The following is a 23834-nucleotide window of genomic DNA, read 5'->3' on the forward strand; positions in this document are numbered from 1 at the left end:
AAAAATTTAAAAATATCAAAAACCAGGAAACCAAAACTGAAATTGGGTTTCTACCGAAATGATGTCACAACAGACCGTCCTATGATGTCATGGAAACTGTCACAAAACATATCGTGTGTGCGTTGATTGGCTAAACTAGCCAGTGTAAGTGAGCGTTGGGGTCGTTATCAAAAGCCAAAAGCCAGCTCAAAATTTTGTCCTTCAACAAACACAGAACGAATATCGATGGCTGTGTCCAGTCAGCCCCACAAGCAAGTTTGCATGTAGAAATCTCCTCAACTGAGACCACGAAATGGAAAACTTTAAATTAATTTGTGCTGAAATAAAACACCACCCCACTGTGAAACTTGGCACAAAGGACCAGAAAACTGCAGAGAACTGCATGAGAGTTTCAGTAAAATCAGACGAGGTAGAAAAAACCCCGGAGTTGACCTTTAAGCCAGAAGAAAAACGAAAAAAAAAACTATAATATAGAAAAAAATGTGACCTGCCTTTCTCGGGTGTCGTTGCTGCCTTTCCGAGTAACTCCACCTGATTTGCAATCCCATTCAGCAGACTCTCGAGAGCTTCTTCTTCTCCTGAATAGTCCTACAAATTAACAAAACTTCAGTCAGCAGAAGACAACAATCATAAGGAAAGTAGTAACATGTCTGCTATTTAAATGATCACCCAAACTTGCTAACAAAAAAGAAGTAACAGCAGAAGTGCATTCATGAAAAGCTGATTTACTAATTGTTATGGGCAAACATTACAAGACTATACAGAAAAAGCTCATTAATTCGAACTTCAAGGGACCGAAAAAAAATGTTCAAATTATCTGAAAAACTGTCAAGGACTGCTTGCATCACAGTAAATTTATTTGGTGAAAGACTGGATGGTGGTTGCCCAATTTTGAGATGAGAACGGCACGGCAATCACCATTTCTCACATTTCCATCAATGCTTTACTGCATGCATACTATCGGGAGCGTTGAAGCATAACTGCTCCAAAATCATAAGAGCCTCCCGTATTGTTCACGGTGCAACTCGGTGGAACGCCACCACCATCGCGTCACACCCATCAAAAGCGGCACTGTCGCATGTGGGGAGAATTAATTGCACAGGCAGCGAACGGCACGTGAGGAGCATGCAGTTTTGCTGCGCGAGAGAACGAAACCAAGCGGATGGATGCGAAGAAAACGGCTTAGTGGTGCCAAAGTGGTGAAATAAAAAAAAAAGGGAAAGAAAACAACAGTGTTGTGCCAATCAGCATGCAAAACGGTGCTCAGCGGGATTAGGTTGGCTGGTAGATGCTGGCTGGTCGAGCCACCGTCACTGCAGGCTAGTGCGAAGCTCAGAAAAACGAAACCGAAACTAAGTGGCAGGACTGTTATTGGAGGTGGGGGTTATTCGTTCGTCGTCACACCAGCCATTAGACGCACATCAGTGGCGCGTGGGCGACTCTGCGAGCATGGAACTCTGGCTAAGTGGAGTAGTGACTTCTTGCTGCGCCAGTTATACCTGGATGCAGATTCCTTCGGGAGCTTGTTTGAATTAACTGGTGCGAGACCCGTAGCATCTAAATTAGCGAGTGTCTGGAGCCATAGATTTACATGGGCGTTGGCCGGGACCGAGCCGGCAGTTCGAATTATCCGGATTTCTGAATTAGTAGGGGTTGAATTAACAAACTTTTATTGTAAATAAAAATAATGCACTTGCCCTCTCCAACACATGCTGTGTGCAAACAGTGCTCAAGGAGCTGGTCCTGTGGCATTCCCTACCCTCCTTCCTCTCCTACTCCCCTCCTCTATCCTGCTAGAAGAGCCCAGTAGTGCACGTGCAGCTCCAGTTTGCTTTCCAAGCGTTATTCTACTCGGATGGATGTGTGGACCCCTGTGCGGTGGAGCAAGGAGGGCCCTAAATAATCAGCCTTGCTTACAGTTACGTGCAGTTTAGTGCCTTTCGCAAAAACCTTCACCCATAAGGTGCAACAACCACACAGTCCTTGTTTGTATTGTACACGTACAGGTGTCTCCAAAATAATATGGAGCATGTTTCAGTGTTTGAACTTTTCTCACATGTCCCATGCAGAAGGTATGAAGGCTTTTTGGAGTTATATTCGAGCGCACCAGTGGAATTTGTTAGCATATATGTTCGGTACCTCGTAGTTTTCGCTAGAGAAGTGTGCTTCATACTATTAAGGCCACAATGGTACACAGTCAGAAAGTAAACCTGTTCTTGTTGACTCTGCCTCTAAAACCTTCACTGCACCATGTTGGTGAGCAAATGAATTCAATGTGGTGTCCTTTATATATATGCTATGGAGTGGGCAGCTAAGCATCTCCTTCTAGATCCAAGCTAGCTGAGTGTGAGCCTGCATAAACCAATCCACCCCGTCAATATTCAAACCAGTGCCATTGGGCTCTGTCTCCAGCAAACACACGTCCTAATTCTAAATCAGGCAGAAAGAAGTGCAAGAAAAAGGTACACACCACCAGCATCTTCTCCAACCTCAGAAGTGGATGTGACTCTTTGTCATCTCTCCTCTCCCAGGCCAGATGAGCAGCCATGTCTGCGGCACTCAGGCGCAAAGTGCGAAGCTGCCCCAGGGACACTACACCCTCCACACTGCTCAGCGTGCGAAGCAGCTGCACCGATGCAGACAGCGTTGACAGGAAGTCCGAGCTGTCCTTGCTGAAGCTCGTGCTCAAACGCTCAAACAGGAACCACAGGCTCAGCTCCTCCTTGTCCAGCGCTCTGTACAAACATATAAATGGCCAACAAAGGCACACTTTGGAGACATAACACTCCACCACCAAAGAATGCCACCACTATATGATCCGACAAGGCATGAAAAAAAGAGAAAAGGAAAGAAATGAAAGCTAGAAAAGCTGTCCTCTATTCAATTATGTAATCCTCACTCACTCATTTATGTACAAGAAGCTCAGTTCGTCTTGTTAATTTCACTGACTAAAAATAACAGAGAATATTATTCCCACAAACCTGCATTAACATGAAGATCTTTATTATGCACATACTTATTAAAATGGCACATACCGTAAATGCAGGGTACCATACGAAGTGCACCTCTGGCATTCTTGAAGAGTAAATTTGACCAAGAATTGTGTTGTGATCAAAGTCAAACTATAACTGGCTAGTGCACAAGACAGTGCTATTGTCTTCAAGTAGCAGAAGATACAGGAATAAGGCTGTGTCACGACTGCTTTCAATTTTGACTGCCTTCAAATATTTGAAGCAGTAGAGCTTCAAAGAAGTAGACACACCCAATTTCGGTTGCATGCTTTCTTCTTTGTAATGATGCGTAAGACATTACTATACATGGATCACCATGCGGTATTTGCCTATGACTGCTAAATAATTTATAATTGAATTTCTTCTCTCACCTGTTTCGGTTTCAACAGCCGAGCTATGGTTAGGATCCATGTATAGTAATGTCTCGTGCATAATTACAAAGGATAATACGAAACGAAAAATTAGATTTCTATACACCTTTAACGAGTGGTAGAGAGTCTCAGGCCCGTTAAACATGCTGCGACTACAGCGAAAATATTCGACGCAGTCAGTGATGTCACTGTGCAATTCTCAGTCGGTGCTTTCCTATGCAATGCATAGCCAGATAACTCAGTCGGAGCGACGCACAGGGATGTTTGATGTTTGCACGGGCTACTCATAATTAAACCTGACAGTAAGGCAATACAGAATGTGTTGGGCTTGTTATAATTATGCAAACTTTTAGATGCAGGGCAATATTTCATACGCTTTAATTAAAATAAATAGTTTCGCTCCCGCCGCGGCAACTCCTAGGATCCCCATTGGTGGGTCGGACAATGCCCTTGCATGCAGCCCGGCTGAGCAGCAGCAAACAGAACAGCTAACGGCTTGGCAGTTTTGGGTTCTGCTGCGACGCGTACTCCAGACTTTACCGGAAGTTTGCTCTCGCAGCCGCTCAAACAGGAAAGCAACTGCCGGCGGGTAAATGGTGCATAACTGACTTTTCTTTACCAGGACCAATTGGCAAACGAATTACTGACTTTTTTTTAACACCACTCACTCCTTCAACTTTCACAGCCACACGTGGCAACGCGGCCACGCCGATCTTCTGAAGCATGCACTGTGCGCACCTGCATGCATGTTCATGAATGCACAGCAGGGTGCGCAAAATATCCAAGCAAACGTTTTTTTTTATAAGTCCAGGTAATAAATTAGGGGTGTGCAAATTGCGCAAGTAAATACGGTATGTAAGCGTAGTCTGTGTGTTCTATAAAGCGGACATGTCTTGGTGGTTATCATGACAACATATTCAATTGTGAGGCACTAACAAGCATGTGTCACTAAAGACCAGCGATGCCACGTTCTGGGAAAATCATGAGGTGAAGCTGACTTCCTGAATTATGCAACACACTAGTGCCCAACACATTTCTCTTTCCTGCTTTTTTTATTTGTATGCTACAACTGAAATTTTAAAAAAAGGAAGAAAATGCCCATTGCCACATCTTTTTCAGCATGAGGCCATGGTGCACACTGCCAGCATTGCTGCGGCAGCCAGACATCCAGCCTGCCAGGACGGTGATGTATGCTGGCAGCATGCTGCCCTATATTTTTTGCCGCATGAACTTTGCCAGAAAAGTTCACAGCATGTAAGCTGGCCTTAAAACTGTGACTCAGTCATATCCAGCCAATGCAGATTTGATCTGCAAGCTATAAACTGTACAAGTCACAAAATTTCAGCATTTCAAATGACAGCACACTTTGCGGCAAATCCCGTTTGACATTTTCACTGTTCAGTTTACTGAGTGTCCCAATTAAATAGTAAAAGAATAAAAACCCACCAAAACTTGCAATTCAATCTAATGCACATTTTCTACAGTTCAAGAAACAGACTCTTCTTTCCTCTTTGACTCGAAGAAAATTAAAATTTCTCATGCATACATTTCTATTCACACATTATTCAAGGACAGTGGGTGCTCAAAAGCTAAACCACATACATGGAGAAAAAATGTACTTACGTCTTTACAGCATAAAAACCAAAGTCGTGCTCTGTCAGCATGATCAATATGCGCAGTGCCAGCAGCACAGTGCTATAGTTGTGAGAAGAATTTGTCAAATGTTGCACCAGAGACGAGCATATTGTATTGAGCTGCTCCTTTGATGGCAGAGCATTCACAAGCTGGTGGTCAGGTAGTGGACAAAGGAAGAAAGAAGAGGATAATGACAATTAGGCATAACCAAAGATTTACACCTGCAAGGCAACAGAATCACAACAAACAGTATCTGCTTTATCAAAATGCAGTCACCTTAATGTTCATACACATAACATTCTTGAGCTCAATCTAGCCTATTTACAAGGGAATCAGATATTGGGAATAAAATGTATAGAAACAAGAAAAACAAACATCTCATGAAAAATCCTACTGTGTACTGCTGCGTATAAGTTAACTTTTTTTTTCTTTACAAAAATAGCCATCCCAAACTGGGAACGTTGTCCTATGCACGAAGTCGACCTATTTGTGGGGTCTAATAACCCTGTCACACAGGCAATCTCAATGCCCATTGAGCCAATGGCCATCCAGATGCATTGCTGCCACACATCCAGCTTCAATTATCATTGACAAGTGAGCATACGGCCCAGAAGACGGTGCTAGGGGTAGCAACAATGAGCAAAAACATGACGCGAAGCAGCAATAAAACGAGGCATAAACTGAAGTGCTGTTTTCAATTGCAAGTTTGTTTGGAAAAAGTAATTCAAACACTTCAGTTCGGCACAATACAGACAGTGATGGAGGGCCAATGATGGGCAGCGATGAGCACTTTGCTTCGGAAGCATTCACTGTTCGCCAGCAAAGCTGCCACAGATCAGTGACCGACTTTTGTCGCATTCATAGCCACTATTGTTGCAACACCTATGGCGCACTTCTTGGTTTTGGTTAACACAAAGCACGCTAAGATGCAAAAATGGGCAAATCGCCATGGCACATCTCAAAAGAACACCGTTTGTATACATCTGACCACTGGGCAGTTTGCGGAGCTGTCATTCTGACTGCTGAATAAAAATTGATTTTTGAACTGGTCATTGCAGTTTAAAGTTTTGTAATAAAATCAAAAAGATTTTCTTTACTTGTTTTGAGTTTCTATATCACTTTTTTTTTTCAATGTTTAATACCTGAAAGACTGCTCTCAAGGGCCCTTGAGATTTCAATGATCAATCTCAAATCTCCATCGAGTTCAGTTGTCACTGAAAACCGCTGTGTGGCACCGGCCACTCTATATTGAGTTCGATGTCCGGTATCATCATATCATCATAAACAAGCCGTACCATCATTGCAATCGCTGGAGGAAGGAGGGAAAGGCTTGCTTGGCCGCAACACAACGCTTTTTCACACAACACCAACATACAATGTATTGCGCAAATAAATGCGCACCGTAGAATGCTTCTACCAGCTAAATGGGCGCATTGTTCGAGCTCAAATTTCACATAGAAATGGCATTTGGTCAGCAGAATTATTTTATACCACATCTGTCTGGGTCACTTACCTGATTCTATCAGAAGAAGTAGGATATTCACATCGTCTGCGGCGACGACGTAGGAAATAAAGATGGCGCCATCTCGTTTCTCGGCTGTGGAGATTTGGCAAGGGAAGGAGGGGAGGTCAGGTTGTTTTGCAAAAGGTTTGAAGACGCTTTTTCAGCTCCTTTACTGATGATCACAATAAATGCAGTTTGGCCAAAACTCCACTAAATTTCTCGTTTTTGGTGAAATGGACTCTTCAAAGATCCCGCAAAACCTCCCCTCTGCCGAATCTCCACGGTCGACAAACCAGATGATGCCACCGGTGCGATCGCTGACAGGACAGCTTGATTTCCTTCGTCATCGCTGCAGACGATGCGAATATGTGACTTTTTTTGATAGATTCAGGCAAGTAACCCAAACAAATGTAGCATGAAACAATTCTGCCGACCAAATGTCATTTCTGAGCTAAATTTGTGCTCAAACAATCCGCCCGTTTTGCTGAGAGAAGCATTCTACTGCACACATTTATTTCTGCAACAGTAGGTAGTTTTCACCGTTTCCACCCGGTTGTGCATTCGTGGGTAAAAATGGCAGCGACTGAGCGCAGGGCGATATCTCTGACCCTCCCCACCAACTTTTGTCGTTGAAAACTTTTAAGACCGTTAGCTTTTCTTAGTGCGTTCCTCCATTTCGCGCTGCCCACAGCACAGAACTTGCAGCATGACACGATGCTGTGCGCGATAACATCGTGTTGTTTTTATCTTTTGAGGGGAGCTCCAACAAGAGTGGCTTGCTCGGTGAACTTGACAGAGTGCCAAGACGCTATGCTCCGTCCTTGACAGGAGCACCTGTGGCGGTGGTTACATGCATGGGGTAATACCTACATTCATAGGGGAATATGTGGGTGTGTTCTAGCTTTTTTTTAATTTTTTATGCCGGTCCAGATATAATGATAATCCATTATAACGATCCGATTTTCAAGTTTTCTCGATATCATTATAAGTGGATTGCACTGTATTAAACATGTGACACTGAGTTGGTTTTCCCACAGCTCTAGCCACACCACTCAGCATTGTACTGGCATCTGATGCGTCAACGAATGAGCCCTGTCTGTTACAACCTCAGTAAATGAACAGGGGCGCATGCAGAAACATCAACTACCTATATTATATTAGCATACACAGCCGGACATCCACATAACAAAACTTGATTTAATGAAATTCACAATGAAATAAATTTCGTTTTCTTCTTCCAACATTAGTTTCATCAAGAATCATTTATTTTTGTCTGCAATTTACAAAGCAATTTTCCACTCGCTTTCAATTTAACAAAGTCCTTGTGTATAGCATGGATGCTTTTGAACCCTTTGTGACAAGCAGAAGAGAAGAAAGACATAGAATGGGAGAGTTTTATCGCCGGCACACATCCTTTTATGAATAAATATTAAGCGTAAGTGAAGTGGCGACGAATGCCCAATGGTCAAGCGGGAAGTACTGCATCTTGTGCCATACGTCCTGCTGGAACAAAATCTGCACAGGGCATGTTTCTTATCGTGACCAGAAGTATGTGTTAACAAGCAATAAGTTTATATGCTTTACCCCTTCATGAGAGCACGCTGAGCGTGTTAAGCAGTGCAACAATGCTGCTGTGATATCTGTTCCATGAACCACTAGAAGCCTCCATGAACACAACACAATCACAACTTAATGTCGACAGACTGAAATGACAGTTTAGCATAACCTGACAAAGGTTGTGAGCACTTCGGCACACCACACACAAGAGGTTCGCTCCTAACCTGATATTTCCAAGCCCTACGAGCGATTAAGCTCAACATATGCTGAATGACAATCACACCATCACAGTTGCCAAGTTATTTTTGAATTCTTGCTTTGCATCGTCATGCATACAATATATAAATGTATAACTGCACAGACACAACAAAACACTTTGTAGACCTGACCCTTCATTTTGATAACAAAAACGAAACCACTTGACCTGCTGGTGAGACAATCGCTATGTCAAAATGTTTAGCAACAGATGGCGCCATCGTAATAACATGTGCTATCTTTTTATGCTCTGACTCACAGAGCACTGAAAGCCTCCTCTCAAGATATGGCAACCTCACAGTTTGAGAAGAGCATGAGTGACCTAGGGAGCTGGCACTTCTAAGCTCAGTGCATACAACAAATTTATGCAAGCTGATTGAGCAGCATGAGAAATAAGTTTTGTTTAATATTCTCGTATCTTGGCAGCACTTGCTACACTGCTTTTGTCCCACTGACTGCATCTGCCTGGACTTGTCAAGTAGAAAGAGTGTTGCCAATGAAACCCATGAACGAAATATAGCCAGCGAAGAATTCCCTTGACTAGGCAGTTACTGAAATTCATGAGGAGCGTTGCTGTATGTTCTTCTCTTTTATGTAATTTGCTGGCTCATCCAAGCTCTGCTCTCAGTAAAAACAACATACTGTATTTACTCGCACAATCTGCGCACTTTTTTTTCTTTAAATTAAGGGTTCAAAGAGGGGGGTGTGCAAGTTATTCAGAGATTTCGCAAACATGTCCTAAGAAACTATGCAAAGGTCACAACCTGCAATATATGCCTTATACTGCCGCCTATACGTTTCACCCACAACTTGCACCCCTCACTGGCCGATAAAAATCTATACAATCCAGCAGTCAGGGGCAAATAGAAAAACGGCGCTAAAATGGCACTCTCATGTGTGGCCTGGCTCACAAGCGGCAAACCGAACAGCAAACTGTTCGGTACTTTTGGATTCAAGTGAGTGCCGGAGGTTGCCAACAGTTTGCTCTCGCAACTGTTAAACTAAGAAAGCGACCACTGGCACGAGTGAATTGAAACGGCATGCGATTCGAAGTTTTGAGAGGGCCGGCGTGGCAGTGTCCCCGCACTACTCGCACCTTTCACAGCTGCACAACGCAACGCGGCGTGCACCCGCGTGCATGCTGGTAGTCTGGCACAACAGGGAGCGTAAAATGTGCGAGTAAATGTTTTTTTTCTTTATAAACTCGGGAAATAAATAACGAGTGAGCAAATTACGTGAGGATGCACATTACAGGAGTAAATACAGTATGTGCTATCTTGGGACACTAATCTCTCAATCTAGCAAGACTTCATGTTCCCCTTTAGTGCCCCTTCCTTGACCTCATAAGAAATTCACAATTCAAGTTTTTCGGTTCCATGTGCAATTTTGTTACAACGAGGTTGGGCTACAATTTTATGTGCTAAATCAACAATACATTCAAGGTTGCTATCAATGTCCTTCAAAATCAGTATAGTGCTCAGAAATATATTCTGTGCATAACCATAGAAGCACACTTTACCATTCAACAATTCTACCTCTTTTGGAGTTAGTATTAGCAAAAATTCCTGGACTTCAAGTGAGATCATTGATTTCATCCTGTCATGTTACCAAGAACATCTCTTTTTCTGCAGTAGGAGACTGCAGTGACTATATAGCTATAAATTTAAATCAAGATATTGAGTGCAAATATATTACAAATAAAATATAAGGCTCAACTCTCACTGAGTGCTGCTTCTACAAGATAAAAGAAGAAAGACAGAACTGAAATGCACAAAACTACAAATGCCACATGCTTACCCTTTTCAATGCTTGGCTCACATCAGGCTTCTCATCACCATTTGTTTTGGAAGGTTCAGGGGCCTGAAGAAATCACACAGACTGTTCAGTGACAAGTGTTGTCATAAATGACAAAACAGCAAGAAAATGAAGTACCTAATCACGCTCACAATAACACAAGGCATCAAGAGTCAGCCTTTTTGCTACCATGCTTCAAATGTATGGTATTAAAATAGGGATATGTGCAATCCAGCCATAACAAAAATTATTACACGAGTGAAGCACAGTTCACTCTAGAGTATCTGAACTCAAAAGGGACTCAAAATTTGTTCAAGTTACATGCAGTCTGAATTAAATGAAGCCTTTCAGATGTTGCTGCTGATGGGACCAAGGTAGTAGTTTGAAGAAACTAGAGGTTTAAAATTAATGAGAGTTCACTGTAGTTTCACTGCACACAATTAATAAGCAAGAATCACTACTTTTAATCCCAATATTAGCAGATGACAAAGGGCCTTCGATATTGGAATATTTGAGAGCAAAAAAGGCTTAATACAGAGGAATTGCTAATGTATGATACAAGGGGAAATTTATACCCATTATACAGGCAGTATCAACTGGCACTGAACTAACGGCATTTAAACCCACTTACAGGGCACTTTCCATGGAACTAAAATCAACCTTTAGATCTCGCAATCATGCATGTGTGGCCCATAATGATGAAAAATTTCTAGGGGAGTGTGAATACTCTAAATTTCGAATATAAATCGAATATGTTTGATATTTGGTTCACATTCATATTTGAGAAATTGATATTTGAGCATTTAGGAATATTCAAAAATTTTAGATTATTCGCCAGTGTTTTAACCGCGCCGACATTCATAAATTCGAACATGGCAAAACCACAATATCAGGCAAATTAGCCGACGACCGAGTTTGAAGTACCAGGAAAGCAATACAAATGCGCCCTCTTCGCTTTTTTCTCTGGCGTTTATTGCGAGGACCGATCGCATTCAGATACTGCTAGGCTTGACCTCGTGCAAAATTTCGCAAGTGGGCTTTCCCACATGACACTTGATGTTAAAAAGATGGACAACTACCCGCTTCAAACAACCATGAGAAAGTGTGCCATCTTTTCTTTAAAGGGACAATGCAACGAATGAAAAGTCGCTTGTAAATGTTTTCAATGCTTAGAAATGATGCTCAGAAGCATTCACTCCAAGTACGAGTCTTCGGAACTGAGCCGGCAATTTACTATGAATTTTTAAAAACCGCGGTTTTTGAAATTCACGGGCCGATTGGTGTCTTCGTAGTGACCGATTTTGAAAGTAAAAACGGGAAAATATACGTCACTAGCCCCATGACATCGGCAGGCCACCACACACTGTCATTCGCTGGAGCTACGGCAGCCACGACGTCACGGGCACGCTTCCGGTAGCCGTGAAAATCGTCTGCTCGTGCCGCTGCGCGACCCCCTGGGGCAACGGCAAGCCAGGGAATTGCATTCGCACATGTGGCTTCAATTTACCTCTACCACCTCTTTCTGTCGGGAGTTCGGGAGCCACTCGCAATGCCTTTGTCGCAGTGACAAGCAAAGAAAAAAAAGTTCTCGTTCCTGTGTTTGCGCTGTTCCCTCTTAACAAAGAAATCCGATGCGTGCCGCAATCCAGGAAGGCGGAGAGAGAGACGCTATCGACGCTGCTGCTGGGGTGCTGGGTGCGACAACCGGAAGTCGCAAACCGAATGTCAGCGAATGACGTATTTATGGGTGGGGCCCAGACCCAGAGCTGTATTCTTTATTTTTTCCTGGTGCCCTGCGTGTACGAGTTGAGGTGCGAGAGGAGGAGCGTAGTTTTTAATCGTCTATAACTTCGTTATTATTCATGCTAGCTCAAAAATTCTTGCGCTGGGGTGACGAGTGATGGAATGCCTATCTTTCATCTGCTTCACGTAATCTCAATTTATTTATTGTATAGTCCCTTTAATCCTTCCATAATGTGTTACCTACTTACAGGTGCACTGCAATGTTTTCCTCAGTGCCGATAAATCTGATTAAATGAATTCATCATGTGTTCCAGAGACTAGTACAAAAAGAATAATTGAAATCAGAGCATGCAAACGAAAATACAAAATAAAAAGATCAGGTGAACACATATGTCACTCGTCCATTTCACTCACCCAGTGCAGAGATTCGGTGCTACCAATCAAAAGCCTAGCACACATGCAGCGGAAGCTTGTATGCAATTGGTGCTTTGCCGGGGCAGCCTACAGCTGCGTATTTTGACGGCATTGTCCCCCCATGTATGCACCGCGCGGAAGCGCTCAACAAACTTAACAAAGAAGCTCCCCGATGTTTATTGACACAAAAAGCTAACCCCCCCCCCCCCCCCCCCCCCCGCCTCCTGTCCGGCCTTTCTCTTCACATTTCAGGGCGAGGTGTGTCTACCAGCTTTTCTTTTTTTTTTTTTTTCGCAGCCTTCTTGGTGTGGTTTCAACAACAGCACTTGTCCTCACAAAAGTTTCAAGTGGAATAAAAAGTGCCACCCCTAGTGTTATTCTCATTACTTTTTGTTCACTTTCACTGCTTCTTTTTAGTTTTTGTGGAACACGAAAAGCTTGTAGCACTCAGAGACATAATATTTTGGATCCATTTTGCGAACATAAAGAAACAAGGTTCAAACTAGAGGCCCAACAAGTAAGAAAGGCACCGCCCAACCTGGGAGCCACCTCATTTCCGCTGCCAAAAATAGCCGCCACGTTACGACATTATCGGCTCAAAACGAGCACTTCTGGAGAAAATTAAAATATTAATTATTACAATTCCGGTGATCTCTCTAGGCGTTCAGGTGTCACAATGTGCTTAAAGGTGCACTGAAGAGGAATCTGAACTTGTCTTTTTGCCGCGGGAACTCGATCTACACGTTCCGAGCTTTCTTAGAAACTGCGATTTACTGCCCTGTGTGGCCGATTTCCCCAATTAAATCGAATTAACGTCCGGCTCCCGCCTTTTTTTTTTTAATTCTGCCTCGTACGGTGGGCGGAGTCGACCAACGCGTGGAGCGCCTTTCACCCACTCCGCCGCACTGCCATTGGCGGAGTAATACGTAGTAGTCCGTAGTAGCAAATAGTCCGCGCGTATTTTTATTTCTTCGGGCTTATTTTGTGGCTATATTATCTGCGAATGAAACTATTTATTCATGGAAACCTAAAAAACAAGATAAAGCGAAAGCAAAGCCTCCACAGGACTGGGTGAAAGGCGCTCCACGCGTTGGTCGACTCCGCCCACCGTACGAGGCAGAACTAAAAAAGAAAGGCGGGAGCCGGATGTTAATTCGTTTTAATTGGGGAAATCGGCCACACAGGGCAATAAGTCACTGTTTCTAAGAATGCTAGGAACGTGTGGATCGAGTTCCCGTGGCAAAAAGACATGTTTAGAATCCTCTTCAGTGCACCTTTAACTTTGCATACAAAGAATAAAGACTTTATGCTTGATCCACACCGCAGGGCCCCTTTAAAAGAGTATAGACACCTAATTTTGGTGGCATGTTTTCTTCTCTATAATGATGCGGAAGACATTACTATGTACAAATCACCATGTGGTATTCACCTACGACCATCAAATAATTTATAATCAAATTTTTCTGTCATGCTGTTTCGGTTTCAGTTTCAACAGCCGAACGATGGCTATGACGTCAAAGAAAGGTTATAGGTCATGTGAGGCATGGAAAAACTGCAATATAAACGCTGATTCATCGTTTTAATTCACTGCAGTGCTGAAGCCTGCCTTCCTCAAGAGTCAGAATTACAACGTATGTAGAAGCACCGATTATACTGCAGTTTTTCATATCTCACGTGACCTATAACCTCTCTTTGATATCACAGCCATCGTTCGGCTGTTGAAACCAAAACACCAAGGGAAAGAAATTTGAGTACAAATTATTTAGTGGTCGTAGGAGGATACCACGTCGTAATCTATGTACAATAATCATTATTATTAATCTAAGTATAATAATCATCAAGGCATTGATTATTAATGCCTTATGCCTCATTACAAAGAAGAAAAGATGCACCCAAAAGTTAGGTGTCTATACTTCTTTAATCGCCAATTTCACTCCCGAAAAACGTACCCAAATCGCCAATTTTTTTTTAGTTGTCATAATTTTTTCCATGCAATTCCGATTCTTAAAATATATTGCCACCTGGTGTTCTCAGGTGGCGCATGAAAGAGAAGACGTTGAAGTGTCTCGCGCTGGCTGGCTGCCGTATTCTGCTGGTTAGCAACTTGTAGCCCTATCTTCCGTGACATATTTTGGTGCAGGTGCTGGGTATCGATCCCCGTTACGCCTCCGGAACGGCATTTTGTTTAAGAAGAACTCCAGCACTGTTGACCGAGCGCACTTCCTCATCGTCCTGGTAGACCTCCGTGCCGATATCCTTCTTGCTTGTCACGATGAGCCTACCTCCGGCTACTTGGGCTTTGCCCGCACACTTGCACGTGTGCGCCAGGCATATTATTGGCCCAAACTTTCACACGCCGTCCAACGTTACGTCAGAGGCTGCCGCGAGTGCCAACGTCGTAAGGCACCTCCTCTCAAGCCAGCGGGTTTGCTCCAACCTATTGAACCGCCTCGGTCATCGTTTGATCAAGTCGGCATCGATCTTCTGGGCCCATTCCCTGTGTCATCAGCCAGTCATAAATGGATCATAGTCGTGACTGACTATTTAACAAGGTATGCGGAAACTAAGGCGGTGCAACGTGGCACGTCATCTGAGATTGCCCAGTTTTTTATGCAACAAATCGTGCTGCGTCATGGCGCACCGTCCCACGTAATCACTGCTCGAGGTACGGCGTTTACGGCACAGCTCATGCACGACATGTTCGAGCTCAGTCACACGAGCTATCGCAAAACCACTGCCTATCACCCACAGACGAACAGGCTCACAGAGAGACTCAACCGAACGATCGCCGACATGATCGCAATGTACATCGACTCGCAGCACAAAACCTGGGACGAAATTCTCCTCTACGTCACATACGCCTACAACACGGCCACCCAGGAGACGACCCGCTTTACACCATTTCGTCTGGTCTACGGACGTGACGTTCAGACGATGCTGGATGCAATGCTTCCATGCTGCACTGATGACCACCCACTCACGCCAGATGCCTAGCGGTTCGCTCAGCGCACCGAGGAAGCACGTCAAGTAGCCCGTATTCACATTCAACAGCAGCAGAGCGCGGACGCGCGCTGCTGCAACCTCCGTCATCGGCACGTCGAATACCATCCCGGTGACCAAGTTTGAGTGTGGACCACGGTACGCCGCCCAGGCTTGTCTGAAAAACTGATGTGCCGTTACTTTGGACCTTACAGAGTTTTGCGTCGCATCACAGAAGTGACCTACGAAGTTCTTCCCGATGGGTCTGTGCAACCTCAGCGTCGCCCACCCCGCTCTGAGGTTGTGCACATAGTCCGCATGAAATCGTACTTCACGTGGTAATGGACAGTACACTCAGTGTTTCGATAGTTGTCGCGTGGGACACCTTCGCCCACCTCCCATGTACATTTTTCTGTGCTTGTGCTGTTGTTTTTTAAAAAAACCCTTCCATTTCTCGTGCTCCAGCCCCGCTTTTATATTTTTCTTTTTTTTTTTTTTAAAGGGGGAGCAATGCCACCAAGTGTTCTCAGGTGGCGCATGAAAGAGAAGACGAAGTGTCTCGCGCTGGCTGGCTGCCGCATTCTGCTGGTTAGCGACTTGTAGCCCTATCTTCCGTGACAATATTACATCACTGATTTCTGGTTATAATTAGCACAAAAACTAAAAAACAAAAGCTGCTGTTGAGGGTGGCTTTCCCTCAAAGTATGCCGTGGTAAAGAGTCACAACGTACTGAAATTCGAAGTATTTGTTTGATGCAAAAAATGATAGCACACTGAAAAGCACGCAGCTGTAGCAGCTTGATAATTGCAGATGTAGCCGTTCGAAGATTCACACAACAGAAAGATTTTGAGGCCAAATCTTGCAAACTTGAGCGGAAGATATTGCTTCCATGATATTCTTCCTTTGAAAAACAAGAGGCTGTCATCAATGGACACATCCTGTTCTGGCACACAGGCAGCAAGGAAGGTCTTGTTCAGCCTTGTGAAAACAGGCCACAGCTTCCATATAGGGGTGTGCGAATATTCGATAATTTCGAATATTCGATCCAATAGCACGGTATTCGATATTCGCTTTGAACCGAATTCTCGGTATTCGAAATTTCGAAGTATTCGTCTCGCGCGAATAGTGTTACTGGGACGCTTGCCCGCTTGCTTTATGTGGCTTCGGTTCCGAGTATTTCCGCATAGATGGCTTTTTTTTATCGCGCTTTTAACGCTGGGGGGTCAGTCAATACGCAAATCACGATCAGGCCGGGGTGCGAACCCAGCGACAAACGAAAGAAAGGTTAGGGCGACGCGCTCTTGCGGAAGATCCTGCGTTCTGGCCGTCTTCGAACCTCCATAAGGCTGCCATAAGCCGCGTCGCTGCCACCGTGTCGAGGCAGATGCAATGAAGGAAGAACACAGCCGACAGTCGTCTAAGCTTCAAAACAAGAAACCTCAGTTTGTCAGCGAACCCTTTGTATACTCTGGCTGGCGGTGATGTTATCGATGAGCTTGGACGCCGCAAGTATTCCAACGCGGGCATCGCTTTGCCGCGTTCATCCCCCCCCCCCCTTTTTTTTCCAACAGAGCTGCGGAAATGATTATCTGATAGGACAGATGCAACGATAAACACGCAGCCCTACCGCGCTATCGCTTCACCCAATCAGGTGACGAATCATGCATACCGAACATGGGCTGTTCTCGGCAGCATTGAAGTAAGCCATCATATTAACGGCGGAGTCGAGAAAAATTCAGCGGCAGCGCGGGGACTCGATGTCGCCGAAGTGTATACTTACTTCAATGGGAAGGGCGCATTTAGCGTATGATAACGCCAAGCTTATCGTGCACCCGTGGAGGATTACTGCCGTTAACGCTCGGCATCGGGGAGGCTGCGTGACTGCCGAACTTCAGTAGAACGAAATGATATCGTATCCATCTATGACTGGCGTCTTTTCTTGCTATTCTGACTGCTTGCGCATTGGTGGGAACGGAACGCCGTCGTAATCAGGGCATTGAGCCGTCTTCGGTGGTGTGCCGCACACCGTCGCCGCAACTCGGGCATTCCGGTACGTTGGAGGCTCAGACCATTCCAGGAACCGCGATGCTAAGGCTGCTCGGAGGTACTTCCGGGGACAATTTTGCCAGGAGGCGCGAGCGGTGCGAATGACGTTTCGCTTGCTGCGCTAGAGTTTTGTACAGCCGCTTCCATTCTCGCTAGTCTGGGATGTAACCGGAACGATGTTCCGATCCTTCAGCTTGATAAGCGAAGCAACGCTCCGGCAAACAGCAGCCGCGAGCTGCTAGTGAAATGCAAAAAAAAAAAAAAAATGCATCGTGCGACACGCCTTGTCAGAGTGACGGCATAGGCCGGGAAGAGCGCCAATTTGCCGCACTAAACCCAAGAGAGACAGAGCAGAGCCGACGTTTCCATACACATACGAGCACCCCTCGGATAGCGAAATAGACGCGCCAGTCTCCGGCCGCAAGGTTATAGTGTACTAGAATATAGCAAGGTGATGGCGAATTCAGGGTTGCCAGATTGGGCTATTAATAGCCAAATTGGGCTACTTGTTGTCCGAGTTGGCGTCAGAAATTTCGTTTTGGCTATGTGGCTACTTTTGGGCTACATATTTTTCTTTTCATGCGTGAAAAAAAAAGTTAAAGTAGTTATAATGTGCTCTGTTACAATTATACAGTGACATAAATAAAAGGCATGCTGGAATCAAAATGCACGCTATAGAAGGTTAAAGAAATTGAGCGCGTCTGCTACAAAATGACAATTTGTAAACGCTGTGTTCGAGAAAACTTGTATTTCAGGTGGTCAAGGATCATGGCCTTTCGATTTCTTTTATAAAGAGTTGACACTACGTGAAAGTTGCCCCCGCGGAAACACTTCACGGCCTATAGATTCCACTTAATCCGCAAACTAACGCCACCCACACGCGCGCGCGCGCGCGCGCCATTGAATATAGATTGTTGCCGTCTGCACATGTGAGCGTTCTCCCATTGACGGTGCACCTCGGGTACAGTGTACCTCGGGTGACCATGACAACCATGGTACCAGAATATAGAGAAAACATTGAGAACTTAAAGGGACCCTGAAATGGTTTCTTCAATCATATTTTATTGCAACAACTCTGTAGAGGTGGTCTCTGCGAGTATTCTAGTCTGATTCAGAAAGCTGCGCGTGGAACCAATAATTTACAAACAATTTTTCAAACTTGCCGCTCACAGCCGATTAGGGCGACACCTCACCGCGCGTTTTTACCCGCCCCTACCACATGACGTAAACTGGGCAGCCTTGGCCATGGACTGGGCGACCCTTCTCATTGGCTCTGCCATATGACGTGACGCGCAATTTTTGCAATATTTCATTTGAAACTGAGCACTGATGCTCCTTGAAATACTATTTTATTGATTGCTTATTATTTTTTAAAACATACGTATACAGAGGTAAGAATCCAGAGCATTTCTTGAAATTAATGTGGTACTTCCGGTAAAGAAGGAAATCCGTCTGCTCACAAAAGCATGTGTTCTCGTCAAATCTTGGCGCCCGCCTTTGCGAGTTTCCTAGCTGCGCCGACGAGTCGCTGCTCTATTTTACTAGAATTATATATATCGCTGCTGTCGTCGCCCTGTGGGTCTCGGTATGGCGTGTACTGAAAGGCTCGAAGCCCATCTCAGCGGTGGCTGCACGCAGCCGCGCTTCCAGCTCCGGATCCATGCTGTTCGAGCAGCAATCAGGAGACAGATGTGCGAAAACTTGGACGGCGCGCCGCACCGATCGTCATCAGAAAGACTGCCAGCTATACTCGAGCAGCGACAAAGCATTGCTGCTTATGTTGGGAGCTTTCGGCAACGGCACCGCTCGCGGGCTCTCCGAGCGACGAGCTCTGCTGCTGCCTGGCTGTCGTGGTCGTCGCTACACCTATATCTCGGTTCGCGTCGAAGCCGCAGCGTCCGGCGCTTCGGAAGTCGCCTGAGCTATAATAAAAGGCTTACTCTACACATCGCTTTACAGTCAACAGCATCATCTCACAATAAAGTAATAGTATGGTCACTTTCCGCGACGCCTTCAGCAGCGAAGCGAGCGGGCGCCAGGCGAGCCGGACCCCAACGTCAGGCCAGCGGCAGCTGCAAGGCAGTTGTGGCCAGAAATTTGCTCGTATTACAGTTGCTACCTTTACCAGCAGCTCAGTATTGGTCAGCGATCCTCCAAAATGACACATTTTTCACATTTCTTGGCCTAGGGTTTATTATTTACGTCAAGAACACTCTTTAGCTCATTTTTTATGACGCCGGCAGTCCTGATCCAGGCCGGTCGGCCGGCCGGCATGCTCGGCGTACTTGACGTTCGCACAAGGAAATACAAAACAGCCATTCTACCAGAGATGATGCTTCCTAGATTCGAGCAACGACAACATGTCTGTTCAAAAGTGGATCTTTCGGCAAGGACACCGACTGCGGCAACGCCGGGCGACGAACTGCGCGCTGGTCCCAGGCTGCCCTAGTCGTCGCTAGGCCTAATGGTTTCGCATCACTGACGGCGCTTCGGAAGTCGCTTGCGCTATATCAAAAGGCCTACTCTTCACATCGCTTTACTGTGAACTCGTCCCATAATAGAATATATATTCGATTTCCACGACGCCTTCAGCAACGGAGCTAGCAGGCGGCAGGCGAAGCGCCGCAGCAGCGCCAAAGCGGCTATGGGATGAAATTTGCTAGTATCGCATTAATCACTTTTACGATCAGCTCGGTATTGGCCAACGACCGTCAGAAGTGATGCATTTTTGACATGCATCTATCCCAGGGCTTGCTATAAACGTGAACAAACAATACTAGCGTGTTTTTCACTCGCCGGCGGCCGGCATCAAGGCTGGCAGGCCGGCCCGGCGTGGCTCGGCCCCGAGCGCCCCGAGGAGCGCGCTGTACGTCATCACAACGCTGGCGCTCTCCGTGCTCGCTTTGGCTCCCACTTCCCGTCGTTGCGTCTGCCGCGCGCGGCTCGTCGTTGACAGCTAGCAAGTTGCACGCAGGCGACGAGCTGCGATCGGACGTTGCGACGCCGTTCGCAACAGCGCACCGCAGTGAATCGCACTCACTTTCGCACATGTGTCTACAACCATCGGAAGTAAACAAGCAGAGCGCCTTTGCTTGACGTATGCATGGGCGGAGCATCGGCCCGTCTTTTCTTTTTTTTTTTTCGGAGCGAGCCCCGCGTGTATGAGTTGAGAGTGGTATGTGGGGGAGAGGAGGAACATCATTTTTAATCGGCGATATCTTCGGTGTTGATGGAGATCGCTTAACAATTTTTGCGGTGCGGCGACAAGTGATGGAATACCGATCTCTCGTGGGCTTTTGCTAACCTTGGCAAAGAGCTTTTCAGGGTCCCTTTAAGTCTCCCTACGTGGTGCGAATGCGTAAGCATTAAATGCTACTATTTCGCTTCTGTTGGCCGGTTTCGTGATCCTCACGTGTTAACCGTTAACCATAGACGTGGCCTAGTGGTTTGGGCGTCCGCTTCGGCTGCGGTAGGTGGCTGTTTGGAAACCCACCGCCAGGCATGTTCTTTTCTTGTATTGTTCATTCTGGTTCTGTGGACACATTCTGCTCAAGATTCGCATGAGGCAAGTAATGCTTACGCATTAATAAGGTCTTTTTCTGTTACTTCCTATTCTCGTGCTGGACACAGCAAGCGTGCCACTCGCAAGAGCCTACGCTTTTTCTGCAGCCTCAAGCGGCACACGTGCAGTCCTCGAGATTCATTGCAAGCGACGTGAGAGCGCCGTGTCCGTTGCGTAATCTGCGTGCACTCATGCGGAGCCGTGGAGCCATCCTTCGGCGCGGCGCGGAACGCACTGTAACTTAGGTTTAGGTTTAATCCCAAAGCGCCTAAGGCTATGAGAGACGCCGTAGTGGAGGGCTCCGGAAATTTCAACCACCTGGGGTTCTTTAACGTGCACTGACATCGCACAGTACACGGGCCTCTAGAATTTCTCCTCCAAAGAAATTCTAGCCGCCGCGGCCGGGATTGAACCCGCGTCTTTTGGGTCAGCAGCCGAGCACCATAACCGCTGAGCCACCGCGGCGGCGCATTGTAACTAACGAAGGCGGCGGAAGTTAGTGGCATGACATGGCATCAGCTAGATCCGTCGCTACGAGAACTTTCAGAATGGGCAAGTGGGCGATGTAAATCCGGAACTACAAAAAAAAATGGAAAAAGGAGCCGGAATTCAAGGGTAATTGTTTTTCTCATTATTGTGAAGGTGCTGTTAGACTGAAGATAAAATCGACATAGATTATCATCTAATGGCATATATCCTTGATTTATTCTGAGCTCATGCATATCGTAGAATGTAGCTTCAAGAAGGCGCATGCTCGATGCTTTGAGGTGACGCTCACAGTGAGAACCTTCCTCAAGTGAGGCTGCGCAAGTATACAGTAAGGTATTTTCACTGTCGACGTGTCTAATCTGCGCGCGAACATTTAAAAGGTGAAATATTCCTAAACTAGAGCTGCGATTGCGTTTTTTAGCGCCGCCGTTCTTTTCCGCGTGCAGACTGGCTGGCGTCACCCGCCTCAGGTGATATGGCCTACTGCCGCGCCTGCAAAGTGGAACTGCGGCCCCATCTTTAGGACCTGGTTAGCGCACCTGTTAGCCGCACTGGTTAGCGCGCATGACGGATGCGAAACGTAACGGAAAGAACACGCCGTGCGCACCCCCTCAGACATCATCTGCGGGAAAGAAATCTAATATGTAAATATTCTTGCCGAAAATTAATTCAATATGCTTAAAAAATGTAAAAAAACAATTTTTGGCTACTTTTGGGCTACGCAAAAATTTCGCTCTTGGCTACGTTTGGGCTACTACGGAGGCCAATTTGGCTACCTGAGGTCGGAGCCATCTGGCAACCCTGATGGCGATGCATTTGAGCCATGGGAGGCGCGGCCTGAACGCTCTGTCCACGACAGTACGGCCAGCCTATCGGTGCTGTGGGAGCTTTGGATACGCGATGCTGCCAGTGCTGCTAGGAGGTCCGGTCAGCCTATGTTCCATTTTAACATCTTTGGACGCAGCAGTCCCATCGGCGTAACCGAAAAGAAGGCGCAATCCAAGCCAAGAAGTGAGGATCCTAAACTATAGAAACGAAAGCAACGCAAGTGACAAGTCGGTGCACGGAACGTGATTGCCTAGCTCAGTGTTGGACATTCGACCCGTTCGACCACTGGTCACCGGTAGTGCAGAATGTCCTTTTTTTTTCATCATTGTTCTCAGTGCTCTTGCTGCAGTGTAGGTGCAGTTACTCCTATGGTTTCAGTTATTGGTTGTACTACTGGCACCGTTCTGTTATAGTCATTTTTTGTATTTTATCACTAATTTCTTATTAGAAAGCAGGCGGTATTTTTATGTGTTACAACTTTTTATTACCAAACCGGTAAAAATTGTTCTTAACTCACTTTAGGCGCTCTCTTAAAATTTTGAAGCATGGTTTTAAATACAGCCTCAGTGCAGTATGTAATGGCAACATGTGTTAGGAAAATAAATGGTTTTGGAAATGCCTACTGTCACTCAGCCTTTTTTTAGTGCCGAACTATTCGCTTCGAAATTATTCGAAGAAAATTGCTATTCGCTTCGAATCAAAAAACCACTATTCGCACACCCCTACTTCCATAGCCTGGGGTGTGGACGGGTAGCTTCATCCCCGGTTTTCAAGTTGGTGAAATGCAGACAGTGCATCAATGCAGTGAAGCGGTTCCTGGGGTGGTATTCTCCCGGTGTCGCCTTTTGCGACATGTCGCATTAGGGCGGGGCCTAAAAAAGTGCGTACAGTTGCTCGAAGAAACGGAAAACGCCGCCGGCACTTTCGTCTGCGATGCTTTCGTTCACTCCGAGAAGCAACAATTTACCACTGCTGATTCACCAGCAGCAGTAGTTTCGTATCTTTGATAGCAGGAATATTTGCCATCACATTACGTCTAATGTTCAAAAAACATTATCAAATTTAATATAAACTCGCTTTACTTCATTTAAGTCTATAAAACACCGCGAAAAAGCTCCAAATATATTTTTGTTTCGTTCCGGACGGTTGTGCTAGGTTTCGGCTGCGTTTCGGGCAGTTGCAGACTGTAGCAGTGTAGCTGGAGGTCTCATTAGGCTTGCGCGCTCCAGAATCGAGAGCGTATCTCAAAAACTAGGCTGAATTGCAGCTTAAACTTTATCGTCGAAGCAAGGTAAGTCATAGCGAAAAGCAACAGCACCAGTAGTTGCCGGTAAATGTGCCGACCGGAATCGCAAGGACTGCTGAATTGCCTGAAGCGGGCGGCTCTCGCTCGGAGAGACGCCGCCATGTTTTCACGCTAAGGACGCAAAAGCAAAAGCCGCAACTGCCGATTGCGTTCGTACGCTAACACTATTTCCCCATTAGCGTTCTGCGCATGCGCACTCTGGACCCGCTATTCCGCTATGGACGCAATTGCGCAAAGCCCGCAATACTAAAACTCTCTCATGTTCAGTTGTGGGTTTGTAAAAGTCGTCACATTGCTTTAAATCCTCTTTGGCTCGTGCAGACACTGTTTCGTTGCACT

General features: G+C 45.7%; 1 protein-coding gene across 7 annotated transcripts in view; it reads right to left on the reverse strand.

Annotated features, from left to right (window-relative positions):
• The window catches only part of vir (VIR_N domain-containing protein), a 234002-nt gene that overhangs the window by 48241 nt on the left and 161927 nt on the right, over positions 1 to 23834 (reverse strand). For all 7 annotated transcript variants that reach the window (XM_089581727.1, XM_089581720.1, XM_089581721.1 and 4 more), the window contains 4 exons: positions 10131 to 10193; positions 5006 to 5166; positions 2471 to 2735; positions 492 to 588 (listed from right to left, as the gene is read on the reverse strand). In XM_089581727.1, coding sequence (XP_089437853.1) covers positions 492 to 588; positions 2471 to 2735; positions 5006 to 5166; positions 10131 to 10193 — 586 coding nt within the window. The remainder of the gene's footprint in view (positions 1 to 491; positions 589 to 2470; positions 2736 to 5005; positions 5167 to 10130; positions 10194 to 23834) is intronic.

This window comes from Amblyomma mixtum, chromosome 3 (genome assembly GCF_055824585.1).
Source record: "Amblyomma mixtum isolate Tamu chromosome 3, ASM5582458v1, whole genome shotgun sequence".
NCBI classification, from domain to species: Eukaryota; Metazoa; Arthropoda; class Arachnida; order Ixodida; family Ixodidae; genus Amblyomma; species Amblyomma mixtum.